The sequence below is a fragment of the Eulemur rufifrons genome, chromosome 23 (assembly GCF_041146395.1).
Source record: "Eulemur rufifrons isolate Redbay chromosome 23, OSU_ERuf_1, whole genome shotgun sequence".
In the NCBI taxonomy this organism is placed as follows: Eukaryota; Metazoa; Chordata; class Mammalia; order Primates; family Lemuridae; genus Eulemur; species Eulemur rufifrons.
In genome coordinates, this window is record NC_091005.1 from 31,791,622 (window position 1) to 31,806,126 (window position 14,505).

The 14,505-nt window shown below is 47.6% G+C and overlaps 1 protein-coding gene across 2 annotated transcripts in view; it reads left to right on the forward strand.

The window, feature by feature from the left end:
• MYLK3 (myosin light chain kinase 3) overlaps positions 1-14,505 on the forward strand; it is a 52,058-nt gene that overhangs the window by 17,607 nt on the left and 19,946 nt on the right. For both annotated transcript variants that reach the window (XM_069456302.1, XM_069456301.1), the window contains exons 4-8: positions 8,778-9,226; positions 10,556-10,661; positions 11,189-11,282; positions 11,758-11,867; positions 12,835-12,976. In XM_069456302.1, the coding sequence (XP_069312403.1) occupies positions 8,778-9,226; positions 10,556-10,661; positions 11,189-11,282; positions 11,758-11,867; positions 12,835-12,976 (901 nt within the window). The remainder of the gene's footprint in view (positions 1-8,777; positions 9,227-10,555; positions 10,662-11,188; positions 11,283-11,757; positions 11,868-12,834; positions 12,977-14,505) is intronic.

The following is a 14,505-nucleotide window of genomic DNA, read 5'->3' on the forward strand; positions in this document are numbered from 1 at the left end:
ACTTGCTGTTTATCAGAGAGATAAGCCACCAGACATATACTTGTTGCGTAAATTGAGGACCTGCAGGTTTGTCTTGCACACCCTTAGGCCTGTTAATGGGTTACAAAGGATGTCCCCAAGAAGGGAGGGGGCATGATAAGATATGTCTGACCTCCTTCCTCCTGGCAGGCAGTTTAGTTTTAGAATATTCCTTTTGGCCACGAGGGGGTCCATTCAGTCAGCCGGGGTGTGTGTGTGTGGCGGGGGGCCTTAAAATTTTATTTTAGTTCACACTTCGCCCCTTTTGGCCAAGATATGTGAGAGGCAGCATCTATGGCCCAACTTTCATTTTGTCCCATCCGTTGCCAGGGTGGTGTGGGTACCTGCCCTGGGTCCATCCAGTCCCTTGGTGGGACCCTTGTGGCCAAGAGGACTGAAGAGCCAAAAGGGGGCTTACAGCCAGTTAAATATTTTAGGCCAAACAGGACTGGAGGTAGACAGGCGCTCGTCAACACTTTAAAACCTGCTAGGTGACATAAGAGTAAAATCCAAAATGCCAAAGGCAAGGCTACAAGACTAATTTACCTGTAAGTGTTGAGCTACTATAGTCTTGGGTCTAGTGGTAGACTCGTAGCAAATGTAAGCATCATTAACATGTAAGCTAAGGGAATTTAGAGACTTACTGTGTCACAATATTTTAGTTTCTTTAGTAATTTATACTAAGATGGCTGATAAATTACTCATTATATTTCCTTTTGTATAAATCCATAACTGAGAAAAATTATACTCAGGAAGTTCTAAGTCTATAGGAAGCAGGAAAAAAAATTTACAATTGGGATGGATCTTTGCAGCATGTGGTCTGAAACAAAGTATTTTAGTTAGTATTCCTTTAGGCTTCTGTGTGTCCCTCCTTGAGCTGGAGGGTCTAAACTAATTCCATCCTTCAGAATTGGCCCTTACAATCTCACACTCCCCCTTATTCCGAGATAGTCCCTGGGCCTAGAGGGAGGATATTTGAACAGGGCTTGTCAGATTCCATGGTTTTAAAGTCCCAGAGATCAGGGAAACTTGCTACTTACTTAAAATTTGTCAGGACTCTGGAAAACAAAAGGACTAGTAATGTTTAAATAAAGAGTCTCTTTGTGAAAATTAGTTCCGTCTCATGAGGTTGAGTTAGCTATACTCATGGTCATATCAGTTTTCTAATTAAAATTAAAGTCCTAGAAGTTTGTTTTGTTTTAGTCCAATGGTATACAATCTCCAAAGATAGTAGAAACCAGTATCCAAATGGATCTGTCAGTCTTTTCCATGACTTTACTGGAAGAAGCCAACTTTGGACGTAGCCAGAAAGAACCACTTTTCGAGATGAATTAAAGTAAAATAACAATTTTCTAATGATAGAACTTGTACTAGCCATGGTTAGAGACAATTGATAAGCCAAATTGGTTATTTTTGTGGCACATAGCAACTTACCTAATAATCATAATTACTGATAACACATACCAAGACACGTCAATATTTTACAATATTGGAATATATATTAATAACACAGCCCAAAGAAAGTTAAATGCCATTTCATATTTGACAATGTTCCCTGTATGGTTTTGACACACTAAATAAATCTAATCTCTGTCTTAGACTTTCAGTGACCCTAAATATATAAAAAGCTAGCTTAAGGTCAAAATGCTGGATTTAGAATTTCAGTTTTGGAAAGGTTGTCAAATATCAAAGGCTTAAAACATTTGTTCAAATACAATCATAAACCACTATAAAATAAGGGTCATCTATTTAACCAAGAGATAGTCATCAAAAGATTCTAAAGGTGATAAAGTTATATGGGTATAAATCTTAACCCTTTTAAAGTTTAGTTTTTTTAGTTAGTCAAAACCTAATAAAGAGAGCACAGGGATTAGCTGATAAAGCATAAAATCTTTGTTTCTTTTAGGTCAATTACCAAAATTAAAGAAAAACCTTTTGTAGTGTGTTACTTTTTTAACTTAAAAAGGAAACATTATAGAATCAAAATGAGTACATCATGTCATTTCATTAAGAGTAAGTTATTAACAGAAATCTTTGTTTTAGCCAAAATTCCTTAATAAATTTCGTTTCATAAACTTTATACTAGCCTACATGTATCATACACTTATCTACAAAACATGCCTAAAAACTTTCCGTTTTGTCCTAACATTCCCTTTTTCTAAATAACCAGTCATTTTAGGACAAAAAAATTCCATGCAAGATCCTTTCTTTACATTATTCTTTCTGTTTAACCTTTCTTATCAAAAAGTATATTTCTATATTCATTGCCTTTTTACATCCTTCTCTTACTCACAAGTGGAATTTTGTTTTTATTTTTTTCTAAATTTATTTTGATTCAACCTTTAAATAACCTCTGAATTAGACAAAGGTTTACATATTTTAATAAGAACATTCTTTTTCTTTTATAATTTTTCTTATTAAAAACATCTTATTCTTTGGTATACCTTATATATACAATTACACGCATTGAGTAGAATTCTTATTTTTAGTAATCTTAAATTTTAGTGAAAGCTTAAAAAGCAGGAAGTCATGAATTGTTCATCATAAGACACTTGCCGTCATAAAGCAAAATTGCAGGTTACTATAAAATTATAGCCAAGCTGATAATTCAAATATATATATATATATATTTTAAAACGCAAAAATCCTATTCTTTGAGAGAAAGGAGACTCAGTTTCTCAAACAAATATAAGACTAATGGACAGACTGAAGTACAAGTTAATAAGGAGGCTGAATCTGTGTCTTTCTTTTCTTCCCTTCCTTTTTGCAGTTTATTAAAAGGTGAATAAAAATCTTTTGTTGTTATTTTTATTAATGTCATATGAAAATCAAGTTCAAAAGAGAAAACCAAATTTCATTGTATAGTGTAATGATAAAGTTAATTTTAAGAAAATCTTTTTTTTTTTTTTTTGAGACAGAGTCTCACTCTGTTGCCCAGGCTAGAGTGAGTGCCGTGGCGTCAGCCTAGCTCACAGCAACCTCAAACTCGTGGGCTCAAGCGATCTTCCTGTCTCAGCCTCCCGAGTAGCTGGGACTACAGGCATGCACCACCATGCCCGGCTAATTTTTTCTATATATATTTTAGCTGTCCATATAATTTCTTTCTATTTTTAGTAGAGATGGGGTCTCGCTCTTGCTCAGGCTGGTCTCGAACTCCTGAGCTCAAACGATCCGCCCACCTCGGCCTCCCAGAGTGCTAGGATTACAGGCGTGAGCCACCGCGCCCGGCCAATTTTAAGAAAATCTTATAAACAAATCCATCTAGTTTTAATCAACTTGACTGTAAGTTAAGACTTCTATAAACCTTTTATAACCTTTAACTTTTATATCCACTTAATTTTTAATGACCATTTACATATTGAATTTTAAAGTAGTTTCAAAAATCAATAAATTAGACAAAATTATCTTTTAACAAAATACTTATAACATTTTTATTAAAAAATTTTGTATAAAATTGTTTTCCTTTCATCTAGAAGTTTTAATTACATATATGGATGATAATGTCAACTCTTAGAAAAACCTAGGAAGTTAAAGTAACTTTGAACTGTTAGTCACCAATTTTATTAGCATTCCTAAATAGAAAAATAAGATAACATGGTATAAGTTTAAACTTATGTTTAAGAACTAATGTTGTATTATTTTACCTTATAAGTGATCAGACACTTTATGATTATCTTTTTTAACTTAACATAATGACTTTAAGATTTTAAATTATATGAAAATTTCATTTGTATTTCATTTATATTTCCTTACTTTATCTTACTCATTTATTTATCTTAGCAGATTACTTAGATTCTAGCTATTAGTTAGCAAATAAGTATTTCAATAAGACATTTTATTTTAAACAAACAACATCACTTTTAAACTTTATAATCATAGTAGACATTTTAGAATATCCTGTTTAAAGGTTAGCTAATTAGATCCTTCCAAAACATCACATCCCAAAACAAAATCTGTTGACATCGTAGGGATCAAAGCGTCCCTGGCCCCCAAAGTTTGGGAGCAAAGGCCACTCTTCCTATAAAGACCTGCTGAAAATTCACTGACATGAAGATTAACAGGGGAAAGAATTAAAACTTTATACATGGATGCCTTCACACTGAACACTCAAAAAGATGCAGGGGAAATTGTCCATTTTTTATATTTAAAGTATGGACAGTCCAGTAGAAATATGATTGGACAAAAAGGGTGTGAGCTGATTCTAACAGGCTGAGTGGCAGAACCAGCAAGGCTTTTACATTTAGATTCTGCTTGGCCTCTGAGTGTGCATTCCCTCCTTCTGGGTGTGGGGCAAGGCCCTTTCTGATATGGAGTTTTACAGTAAAACAAAGTAAAAACAAAGTAGGTCAGATAATTACTTTATGGCCATTTTACATAGAATAATTTTAGGTTTTATGGCTAGCTTTCAGGAAAAAAAAAAAGCCGGGGGGTGGGGGGGCGCGGTTCTGGGCTGTACGACCTCCCTTGGGTAGAGGGATTCTGGTGTTTATGGCTGGCTTCAGGTAAGAATTGGTACAAGAGGCAGGCAGACAAGGCATGGTCAGAAAATTTTTGCTTCTGAAGCCTTCATTTTAAGTTAGTTTTCTGAATCCCATCAACATAAGATCACCTGACTGAGAGGAAAAAGAAAAACATTTAGCGCCAATCCTTAGCACCTCAAACAATGATACAAAGTAGTAACATGCTTTTTACATGAGGATCAAGATTAAGCTGTTTTGAAAACAATCTAGTCTCAAAACAACAATTTCTTTTGGGCAGTGTAAACTTGAGTACATGCAATATTTATAAAGAGTAAGACTGTTTTGAGATTCTCTTGGATTTTAACCATCATTCACTTTTTATCTTAAATTACTATACAAAAATTAATAATTTAGAAACTTTTTCCCTAGGCACAAACTTTGTTACAGCAGTATTATGTACACATAACCGGCTAGCTTATAAACAGTGCGACAAAAATGGCCAAGACCAAGGGGAAAACTGAAGCTTCCAATTTAAGCTCTTCTAACTACAACTTCTAGGACAACTTTGAATCCCCAACAGTACTGTTAATATTAGATGACAGTGAGTTAGGAACACATTTTGTGTACCTCTCTACAGACATTGAATCAGTGGAAGTAAACTATATCTGCAGTTAGGGTTAAAACACCAAAACCAAAATATTTTCATACACCTTTGACCATAAGTTTGTTTGTTTGTTTGTTTTTGCTCCACTTCCTGTTTTATTTATTCTAATTTGTTGACACTTAGGCACATTTGCATTTTTACCTTAAACACATAGGTATTTTTGTTGGTAACTCAGATTTAGTGGTTATCATTAGACCAAATATTAAATTTACTTTACTTATCAAAAATCACACATTAAGGCCAGGCACAGTGGCGCAAGCCTGTAATCCTAACACTCTGGGAGGCTGAGGCAGGCAGATTGTTTGAGACCAGCCTGAACAAGAGTGAGACCCCATCTCTACTAAAAAAAAATAAAAAGAAATTAGTTGGACAACTAAAAATACATACATATAAAAATTAGCCGGGCATGGTGGCGCATGCCTGTAGTCACAGCTACTTGGGAGGCTGAGGCAGGAGGATTCCTTGAGCTCAGGAGTTTGAGGTTGCTGTGAGCTAGGCTGACGCCATGGCACTCTAGCCTGGGCAACAAAGCGAGACTCCGTCTCAAAAAAAAAAAAAAAAAAAGAATTAGCTATAACCAGCTGGAGCCCTAGGAAAACTTGGCAGGCCTTTGAATCTTTCATTTACAAAAGTACTTGCAAGTAGAGGTGCCACAACCCAACTGGGATACCCAAAAGGGGTCATTCTCCTTGTCTTCCCTTAATTTTAAAGGATTTTCCATTTTTCTTTAAAAGAAGCAACCGAACTATAATACAGGGTTTGGTGCTGTGGATCAGAGTGTGCTGATTGTGGGCGGGGCTCTCAGTGTCTCACCACTGAGTCGCTCCCACCCTCTTACTTGCCTTGTTTTCTCTCTCGGGGGTCTAGTACCTCCGAGAGGGCTCCAAACGCCGAGTGATCAGCTCTTATGTGCGTTTCCTGGACGAGCCTTCTTTTAATTAACGTGCGTGTGTGTGTGGGGGGGGTTCCGTATGGGGCCACTCTCGCCTCGGGGACTCGCCCCAGGCAACTCCCACTCGGGGCCCCCGTCGCCCGGGGCTGCCAAGGCTGGGAGGAGTAAGATGCCCCTTCTCTTCGGAGCTGAGGAACTCAGTCTCTCGTTTATCTACCAACAAGACAGTTCAGTTTCCTCTTTCAAGTATGCACAGCAAAGCCAATTGAGATTAATTTTTGGATAAAAAGACAATGGAGAAGACCCTTTAGGATGCACCTCCAAATCTAAGTTAGGATCCCAGACAACAATTCCTAGGAAAAGAACCAGCTCAGAGTAAACTGAGACCATCAACCAAAAACGGAGCTCAGGGCGACTCACCAGTTCCACCAAAGGAGAAGCTCAGAGTCAGAGGGCCCAAAAGGGCCACGCCGGTACCTGGCGCCGAGTTTGGACCGCTCCTTCCACGGTCCTGAGTCTTCTCTGAGCCCCACCTCTGGGCGCCAGTGTTGTCAATGGAGAAAAACCAAACTCTGTAAAATAATTTTAATGAGATTTACTCTGAGCCAAATTTGAGGACCATGACCTGGAGCCACGCCCAACAGGCCTTGAGCAAGTGGACTCGCTGTGGCTGGGTTACAATTTGGTGAGATACATTTCAGAGAGACAGGGGTTACAGGTAAAGTCATAAATCAATACGTGGGAGGCATACATTGGTTTGGCCCAAAAAGGTGGGCCATCTCCAAGCAGGGGCTTACAGGTTACAGGTGGGTTTAACAATTCTTTGGCTTGTAATTGGCTAAAGACAGGAAGCTTTGTCTAAAGGCTTGGAATGTTTTAACGTACTTGCTGTTTATCAGAGAGATAAGCCACCAGACATATACTTGTTGCATAAATTGAGGACCTGCAGGTTTGTCTTGCACACCCTTAGGCCTGTTAGTGGGTTACAAAGGATGTCCCCAAGAAGGGAGGGGGCATGATAAGATATGTCTGACCTCCTTCCTCCTGGCAGGCAGTTTAGTTTTAGGATATTCCTTTTGGCCATGAGGGGGTCCATTCAGTCAGCCAGTGGGGGGCGGGGGGGGGGAGCCTTAAAATTTTATTTTAGTTCACACACCTTTTGGCTGCTGTACATAACACCTTTATGAACACGAGTGTACAAATATCTCTTGGAGACCCTGCTTGCAATTCTTTTGGACGTATACCCAAAAGTGGAATTGCCAGAACATATGGTAATTTGAGTTTAATTTCTGAAGAAACTCCAAAGTTTTCCATAGTGATTGCACCATTTTAGGCCTCACTTTTATTTTTATTTATGTATATATGTATGTATTTATTGTCACCTGGGTTGGAGTACAGTGGCATCATCATAGCTCACAGCAACCTCCAACTCCCGGGGTCAAGCGATCCTCCTGCCTCAGCCTCCCAAGTAGCTGGGACTACAGGCATGTGCCACCATGCCTGGCTACTTTTTTCTATTTTTTGTAGAGATGGGGTCTCGCTCTTGCTCAGGCTGGTCTTGAACTCCTGGCCTCAAGAGATCCTTCTGCCTCTGCCTCCCAAAATGCTAGGATTACAGGGCATGAGCCACTGTGCCCAGCGTAGACCTCACTTTTCAAACCCTACGTTTGTGCTTTCCTCTTACAATTGACTCTCACAGCACATGTGTAAGGTATGACCATTCCTGTTTTACAGAGAGAACTGAACTGAGGCTGGACTTGTCCAAAGTTGTCCAGCAACCAGAAGGCAGAGCTAAGACCAGAATTGAGGCCGCCTGCGTCCCTGCCCAAGACCCAGTCCATGCCAGACTGTCACCCTTCACCACCCCCAACACACATAGACCCCAGGGCAGTGGGATTGTGACCGATCAGAAAGAAGCCACTGAGAAGCAGTCAGAGTGGGCAGCAACTGTGAGAGGGAGAGCTGAGCCCCTGGGGAATGTGGCCACCGGGGTCACATCCTTCCCACTGAGCATCAGGGCTCAGCGGGCCTTCCTGACCTCCAGCTGGGGTCATAAACCCCAGTGCTGCGGGTTCTGGGTGGTGGAAATGAATGAAGTGGCTCAGTGGCATTGCCAGGGTGTGGCAGGGCCTGTGGGGAGGTGGAGAATGCACACAGGCTCGACACAGCCGACCTTCTGTTTGTTCAAGAGAAACAGAAAATCCAGTCTGTTATGAACAATTGCCTGACTTTAATTAAATGCACCTGACCTGGAGCCGCCAGTGTGATGTCTGACTTGGTTTCTGTTTCTCTTCAAGTGAGAGGGTACCTGCCGCCCAGAGGAGGGTGGGCAGAACCCAGGTCTCCCACCCGCAGGTCTCAATCCTGCTGGGGCAAAAGCAGGTTTGCGGGGGCCTCGCAGGTTCTGGGTCCTCACCGTGTCTGCAGGCTGCCTCCAGCCTTCCCCGTCCCTCCTCCAGCAGAGGCCTGAGGGCTGCTGGCACCCCCGTCCCATGAAGCTGGCCCCTGCCCTGGAGTCCTGCCTGGGAGAGGTGGTCAGGGATCCAGTGGGGCAGGGGATGGAATCGGCTAGTTCCAACCATAAGCTAATTCTTACTATTATAACAACCCTAGAGTCCCCATTTTACAGATGAGAAAGCTGAGCCTAGAGGCCACCATCAGTGGTGGCAGCAGTAGACCTTTGAACCCAGGTCTGTTGCGACGCCTGAGTCCTTAACTTCGGGCGTATTTCTCTCTGCCCTAGGACCTCCATCTATGTGGAAGAGACGGACACTCCTGGGGGGCTGCTTGTGACACGAGGTGGCAATCTCAGACCCACAGAGGCTCCAGCAGCTGCCCATCCAGGTGAGCAGAACCCACCTGGACCCAGGTGCTGCCTCCAAGCTCCCGGGACTGAGTCAGGAGAACAGACGCCCCAGGGAGCCGGGGCGGTCTCCCCGCGGCAGGAGAGGAGCGGCCGTGGGGGAGCAGAGGCGGAGGGGACGCGGGAGCCTGGGGCCGAGCCCGCCGCGGGACCGAGTTTGGCCAGGAGGGACGAAGAAGATGAAGCTGCCGGGGGCCCGGGCGTGCAGGACAAAGGCCCAGGGGCGAGAAACCCTGAGCCCAGGAAGGACTGTGCAGCGGGGGGCCCAGGGGCGGCTGAAGCAGGAAGGAGGTCGCCCGCGGGTGCCGAGGCTGGCAGCGCGGTTCTGGGTAAGTGAGGCCATCGACCGCTAGACTGTGTTCCGAGGCCAGTGGGTTTGGAGGCCCCGCCCCCGAGGGGCCTCACTGCAGCTTCCAGGGACAGATGATGCGGGTCTAGGGGTGTCCAAGACTTGGGAACAGCCTTCGGGGACATCCCGGGACGGGCGACCAAGGTGCAGAGATGCCGAGGGCCGAGCTCGGATTGGTGCAGTGGTGGGGGAGGAGGGGTCCCATGTGGCCCACCTGGGTGGATTTCTGAAAGCCACCTGCCTGGCCGCGCTTTCCGCCTTTGGTGTCACTTTGGATGGAGGCAAGAATTCTGTTAAAAAGCACAGGCAGCACGGGCTGGGTGCGAGCCGCTCTGGCCACTCACGGCCGCGAGCTGGTCCTCGCGGGGGGTGGGGGAGGGCGCCCGCTGGCCTGATGGCCGTCCTTGTGTTCTGTGACCCAGCGGCCCTCAACCCCTCCAGCCCCAGGGTCACACCCTCCCTGGTGCGAGAGTTGTCTGTGGAATGTTCTGGCAAGCGCCCGACAGGGGCCAGCCCAGCCGCGACTTCCTGCCGCAGTGTCCTCCAGCCCTTAAAGCACAGACTGGTTTATGCCCTGTGTTTGGTGCATGTTCTGGATTCTGTTTTACTCTTTTTCTCTACTTCCTGTAATATTTCTATGGATTCATATCACCTCTGAAGGACAAGATTAAAATAAAACAACCCTAAACCATTTTTTAAAAATCTTCCCTTGCCGGCGTCCTCGGTTTCTCCGCCAGGCCCACTGTCCCCATCCTGAGCCCCCGGGGCTCCTCCACGCTCTCCCCGCTCTGGCTTCTGGCCGGGTCGTGCTGGCAGGAGAGGAGGCGAGGTGGGGTGGGGGTGGGGGTGGGCGTTTGTCCCCAGCTGCCACCCCTCACTCCGCCCTTGCTGGTTTCCACAGCCATCTTTAGGCTGCCTTTAGGGTAGTCCCTGCGTTAAACTCTGCTCAATCTCCCTGTCCACATGTGCCCCCTGTGTCCTGCGGGCCACACTGCTCCTCCTAGGGTCCCCTCCTAAACTCCATGAACAGACTGGATTTCACGTCTCCACCTTGCGGAGAAGAAGGTGCTGGGAGACCCGGGCTGGAATCCCCTCTGTCCCCGGCTCACTGTGTGACCTCACCTCTCCGAGACTCAGCTTCCTCCCCTGCCAAATGGGTGGCTCGGATGAGATGGTTTTTGAGAAAAGGCTTTCGATGCCGGGCTGCCCAAAGGGCACGGCGAATCAAGTGAAGCGGGTCTGGGCGGGTGGCTGAGAGGGGCAGGCTGCAGGTAGGAGGCTCACAGGTCCCTTGCTGTCCCCTGAACAGATGACAGTCTGGCCCCACCGGCCCCTTTTGAACACCGAGTGGTGAGCGTCAAGGAGACCTCTATGTCAGCGGGCTACGCGGTGTGCCAGCACGAAGTCCTGGGAGGGTAGGTGGCCGCCCGCCTGCCGCAGGGGGGGAGCAGCGGGGGGCAGGCTCAGCGGAGAAGGGGCGGGCACTGCTCGGTGGGCTCAGGAACCAGCCGGTGAAGCCGAGGCCAGGGTGGGAAACCGTGTGGGCAGGGTGAGGCCCAGGCCCGCGGAGCATGGATGTGGGAGGTCCATCTGGGAGGTGGCAGGAGGCGACGTGGGGGGGATGAAAGGGGTGTCCTCTAGAGCGCAGGGTAGCTTGTGAGGTGAGGGGCAGGGGGACATGCCCTGGGGTGCAGGGTAGCCGTGTGGCGTGGGCTGAGGAGGGTACAGGGCAGACCACGTGGCATGGGGCTGGGAATCACCTTCTAGGTTGCAGGGCAGCTTGCCTGGTGGAGAGGCGGGGTTAGGACACTGGGGTTTGGGGTGGTCCCCATGGTGCGTGTGCAGGAGGGAGAGGACCAGGAAGCGCGGGGTACAGGGCGGCCGCGCTGTGTGGGGTGAGCCGCTTGGGCTCTCAGCCTGCTGTGTCGATGCGTCTCCGCAGGGGCCGCTTTGGCCAGGTCCACAGGTGCACAGAGACGTCCACAGGCCTCCCCCTGGCAGCCAAGATCATCAAAGTGAAGAGCGCCAAGGACCGGGTGAGGCTTCTGCCCTGGGCTGGCTGGGTCCCTCTGGCCAAGCTCAAGCCTCCGCCACTTCCTTCAGGGCCCCTCAGGCCCCTGTAAGCTGAACAGGAAACCCACGGCCCTTCCTGCCTCTTTCCCGGGACTCCACTGTCCCCTCAGCGCGTCACCCTTGCAGCCCCCAGCCCAGGTTTGCCTCTGCACACGCAGGCATCCAGGTGGGGTCTGCCAAGGTGCCTGCGGGACCCTCGCAACAAGGCCCTTTCCTTCTTGGGCCTCAGGGTTCCTATCTGTGAAATGGGTGGGTCATGCTAAGGTCCTTTCTGTTGTAAGAATCTGGTTTAAGTGGTGAGTGAAGGAGACTTGGTGTGAGAACAGGAAATTGAAGAGGGATGAGGAGCATGTGTGTGTGTGTCCGCCTTGGGAGGTCCAGCTGGCTCCAATGCCTGACCGGTTTGCTTGGAAACCCCTCTGTCCCCTGGTTCCCTAGGAGGACGTGAAGAACGAGATCAATATCATGAACCAGCTCGGACACGTGAACCTGATCCAGCTCTACGACGCCTTCGAGAGCAAAAGCAGCTTCACCCTCATCATGGAGTAGTGAGCATGGGGGTGGGGCGGCAGCTTCCGCTCGGGCCGGGCTCAGGGCCAGGCGGCGCCCTCGTGCCAGGCCGAGCTCGCTGTCTCCTTCCCCTCCCTGGGTCTTCCAGGGCCAAGTCATCCCACCGTCTCTGGCGTGGCTCCTCGACCTCCAGTGTGAGCGTGGAGGACAAAGCCATCTGGAACAAACCGCTGGCCGGTGGGCCTGATTCTGCGTGCACGTGTAGATCAATTTGGCCCGTGTAACTTTCAGTAATCTTGAATCAATTGTTAACTATTAGAAATTGGGAAATGTCACATTAAAACCTAGATATGTGGCTTTTCTTGGAAACGCGAAAGATGCAGCAACGCTGCCTTCCCAGTGCAGATGGTGTGCCGGAGCCTGCGGCGGCCACTCTCGCGAGCAGGGTGACCGGGCTCCCTGTGCCACACCCCCCACCACTCCCAACTGCCCCTGGCCCCGAGGCCACGGGCTCAGAGGCCGTTCCTATCTGTGCTTGTGTTGCTGTTTCCTTCTGGCAGGGCTGAGGAGTCTGCCGTGTCACATCTCTATCAAAAGTGGAAAAGCAAAAGATGAGCTAAAGACTGTGTTTTCAGAGACTTTTGTCTCACACATGGTCTGATTTGCTCACTTAAGCTTCTTGCCAAGTAGGTGCTGGCTGGGTCCCACTGGCGATGAGTTTGCAGCCCCAGTCTAGATCCTCCAGGGTGACCTGGACTGGCAGCACTGACGACTGTCCCCTCTTCCCTGGGGCCTGTCGCTTCCTTTTACCACCCACAGTCTGTGCTAGGAATGAGCTCGAGCGAAGGTCCTGATGAGATCTCAGGTGGCAGTGGCAGTGGCCCTGTGACCCGGGGGGTGTAGCCTTGGGCTTACCTGGGCTGCTTTGGCCTCTGGTGCTGACAGTGCACAAGTCCTCCGAGGGCCTTGCTCAGGCTGGCGCCTGCCTCTCCCTGTGTCCGGCAGCGTGGACGGGGGCGAACTCTTCGAGCGGATCACGGATGACAAGTACCGCCTGACTGAGCTGGACGTGGTGCTGTTCACCAGGCAGATCTGCGAGGGCGTGCGCTACCTGCACCAGCAGTACGTCTTGCACCTGGACCTCAAGGTCGGTCCTGCCGGGGGCGCGCGGTGGGTGGGCCCCCCGGTTCCTGAGCCTCTGGTGTGCTCTCGTCATTGACGGCTCTGCCAGCAGGCAATAGCCCCGGCATCCGTCCGGGCTCTCGGCCGCTGCCCGCCTCTCCGAGCCTCGGCTCTCCCCTCCAACATGGGGGCGATCGTGCCTCTTTAGCTGGTATTGGAAGATTAAATGATACAGTGACCTCTATTCCTTTAAAAATATCTTTAAGATTCGTTTTTCAAAAGTTCAAAACATAACATATGCTTGTGGTAACACATATATACAATATAATATATATAAAATACACAGTGAAAGTCCTTCCGCCCAGTCTCCATGCTGAGAGACCTGCGAGCAAGCTGGCGTGCCATACAAACACACACAAGGGAGAGCTTATGATGCATTTTGTTTTCTAAAATTTTTTTATTTAAAAAAATTTTTTTTGAGACAGGATCTTGCTCTGTTGCCAGGCTGGAGTGCAGTGGTACAATCATAGCTCACCATACCCTCAAACTCCTGGGCTCAAGCAATCTTACCTCAGCCTGCCGAGTAGCTGGGACTACAGGTGTGAGCCACCATGCTCAGCTAATTTTTCTATTTTTTTGTAGAGACAGGGTCTTGCTCTCTTGCCCAGGCTGGTCTCAAACTTCTGGCCTCAAGCGACCCTCTTGCCTCAGCCTCCCAAAGTGCTAGCGTTATAGGTGTGAGCCACTGCACTCAGCCTAAGCTTACTTTTTAAAGTTAGCAGTAATGCAGTGTAGACATCTCTTCTCATTCTCTTTAAGGGCCATGTGGTGTTGCAGTGAATGAGCGCGCTGCACTCTTTTGTCTCCTAGGAGCATCACACGCATGAAGCCCTGGGCACGACGCCCGGCTGGTAGTGAGCACTCCATCCATGGTGGCCATTTTCCACTCCACTGGGCCAACGGGAGGGTGTTTCTTTACAGCTCATTTCAGGATGGGGATGAATGTTAGTGGCTTCCCACAGAAGATGGGAAGTGGGTTGGCTGCACCTTTGGGGGCAAACATTACTACTTCTGTCTTTCCTAATGGACATCAGACGGTAAGGTTGGGGCACTCAGAGAAATGACTGAGATGGTGGGAAACTGGCCTCAGGCTTCCTCTGCTCACTAGAGCGAATTCTAAGGCACCAGCTACTCTGTGAGTTGGGAGATTAGGCTCAGCTCAGGAAATTGCTGTGATTCTGGGTCAAGGACCCGACTTTGGGGCAACTCCTGTGACTGCCGCAGAGAAGTAAGCTTTGCTGAGGCCCATTTCCCAGCCAAGAGCAGCGCTTGTGAAACCTGGGATAAGTTCCTTAAGCTCATCAGTTGTAAAATGGGGAATAAAAATAGCCGTATCTTAGGGGTGGTGGTGTATGGATTAAAATATGGAGAAAGAGCTCCAGAGACTCACTGTCCAATACAGTAGTCACCAGCTACATGTGGCTATTAATATGGCTAGCGTGACTGAGAAGCTGAATTTTTAAATTTTTTTTTTTTTGGCGGGGGACAGGGTCT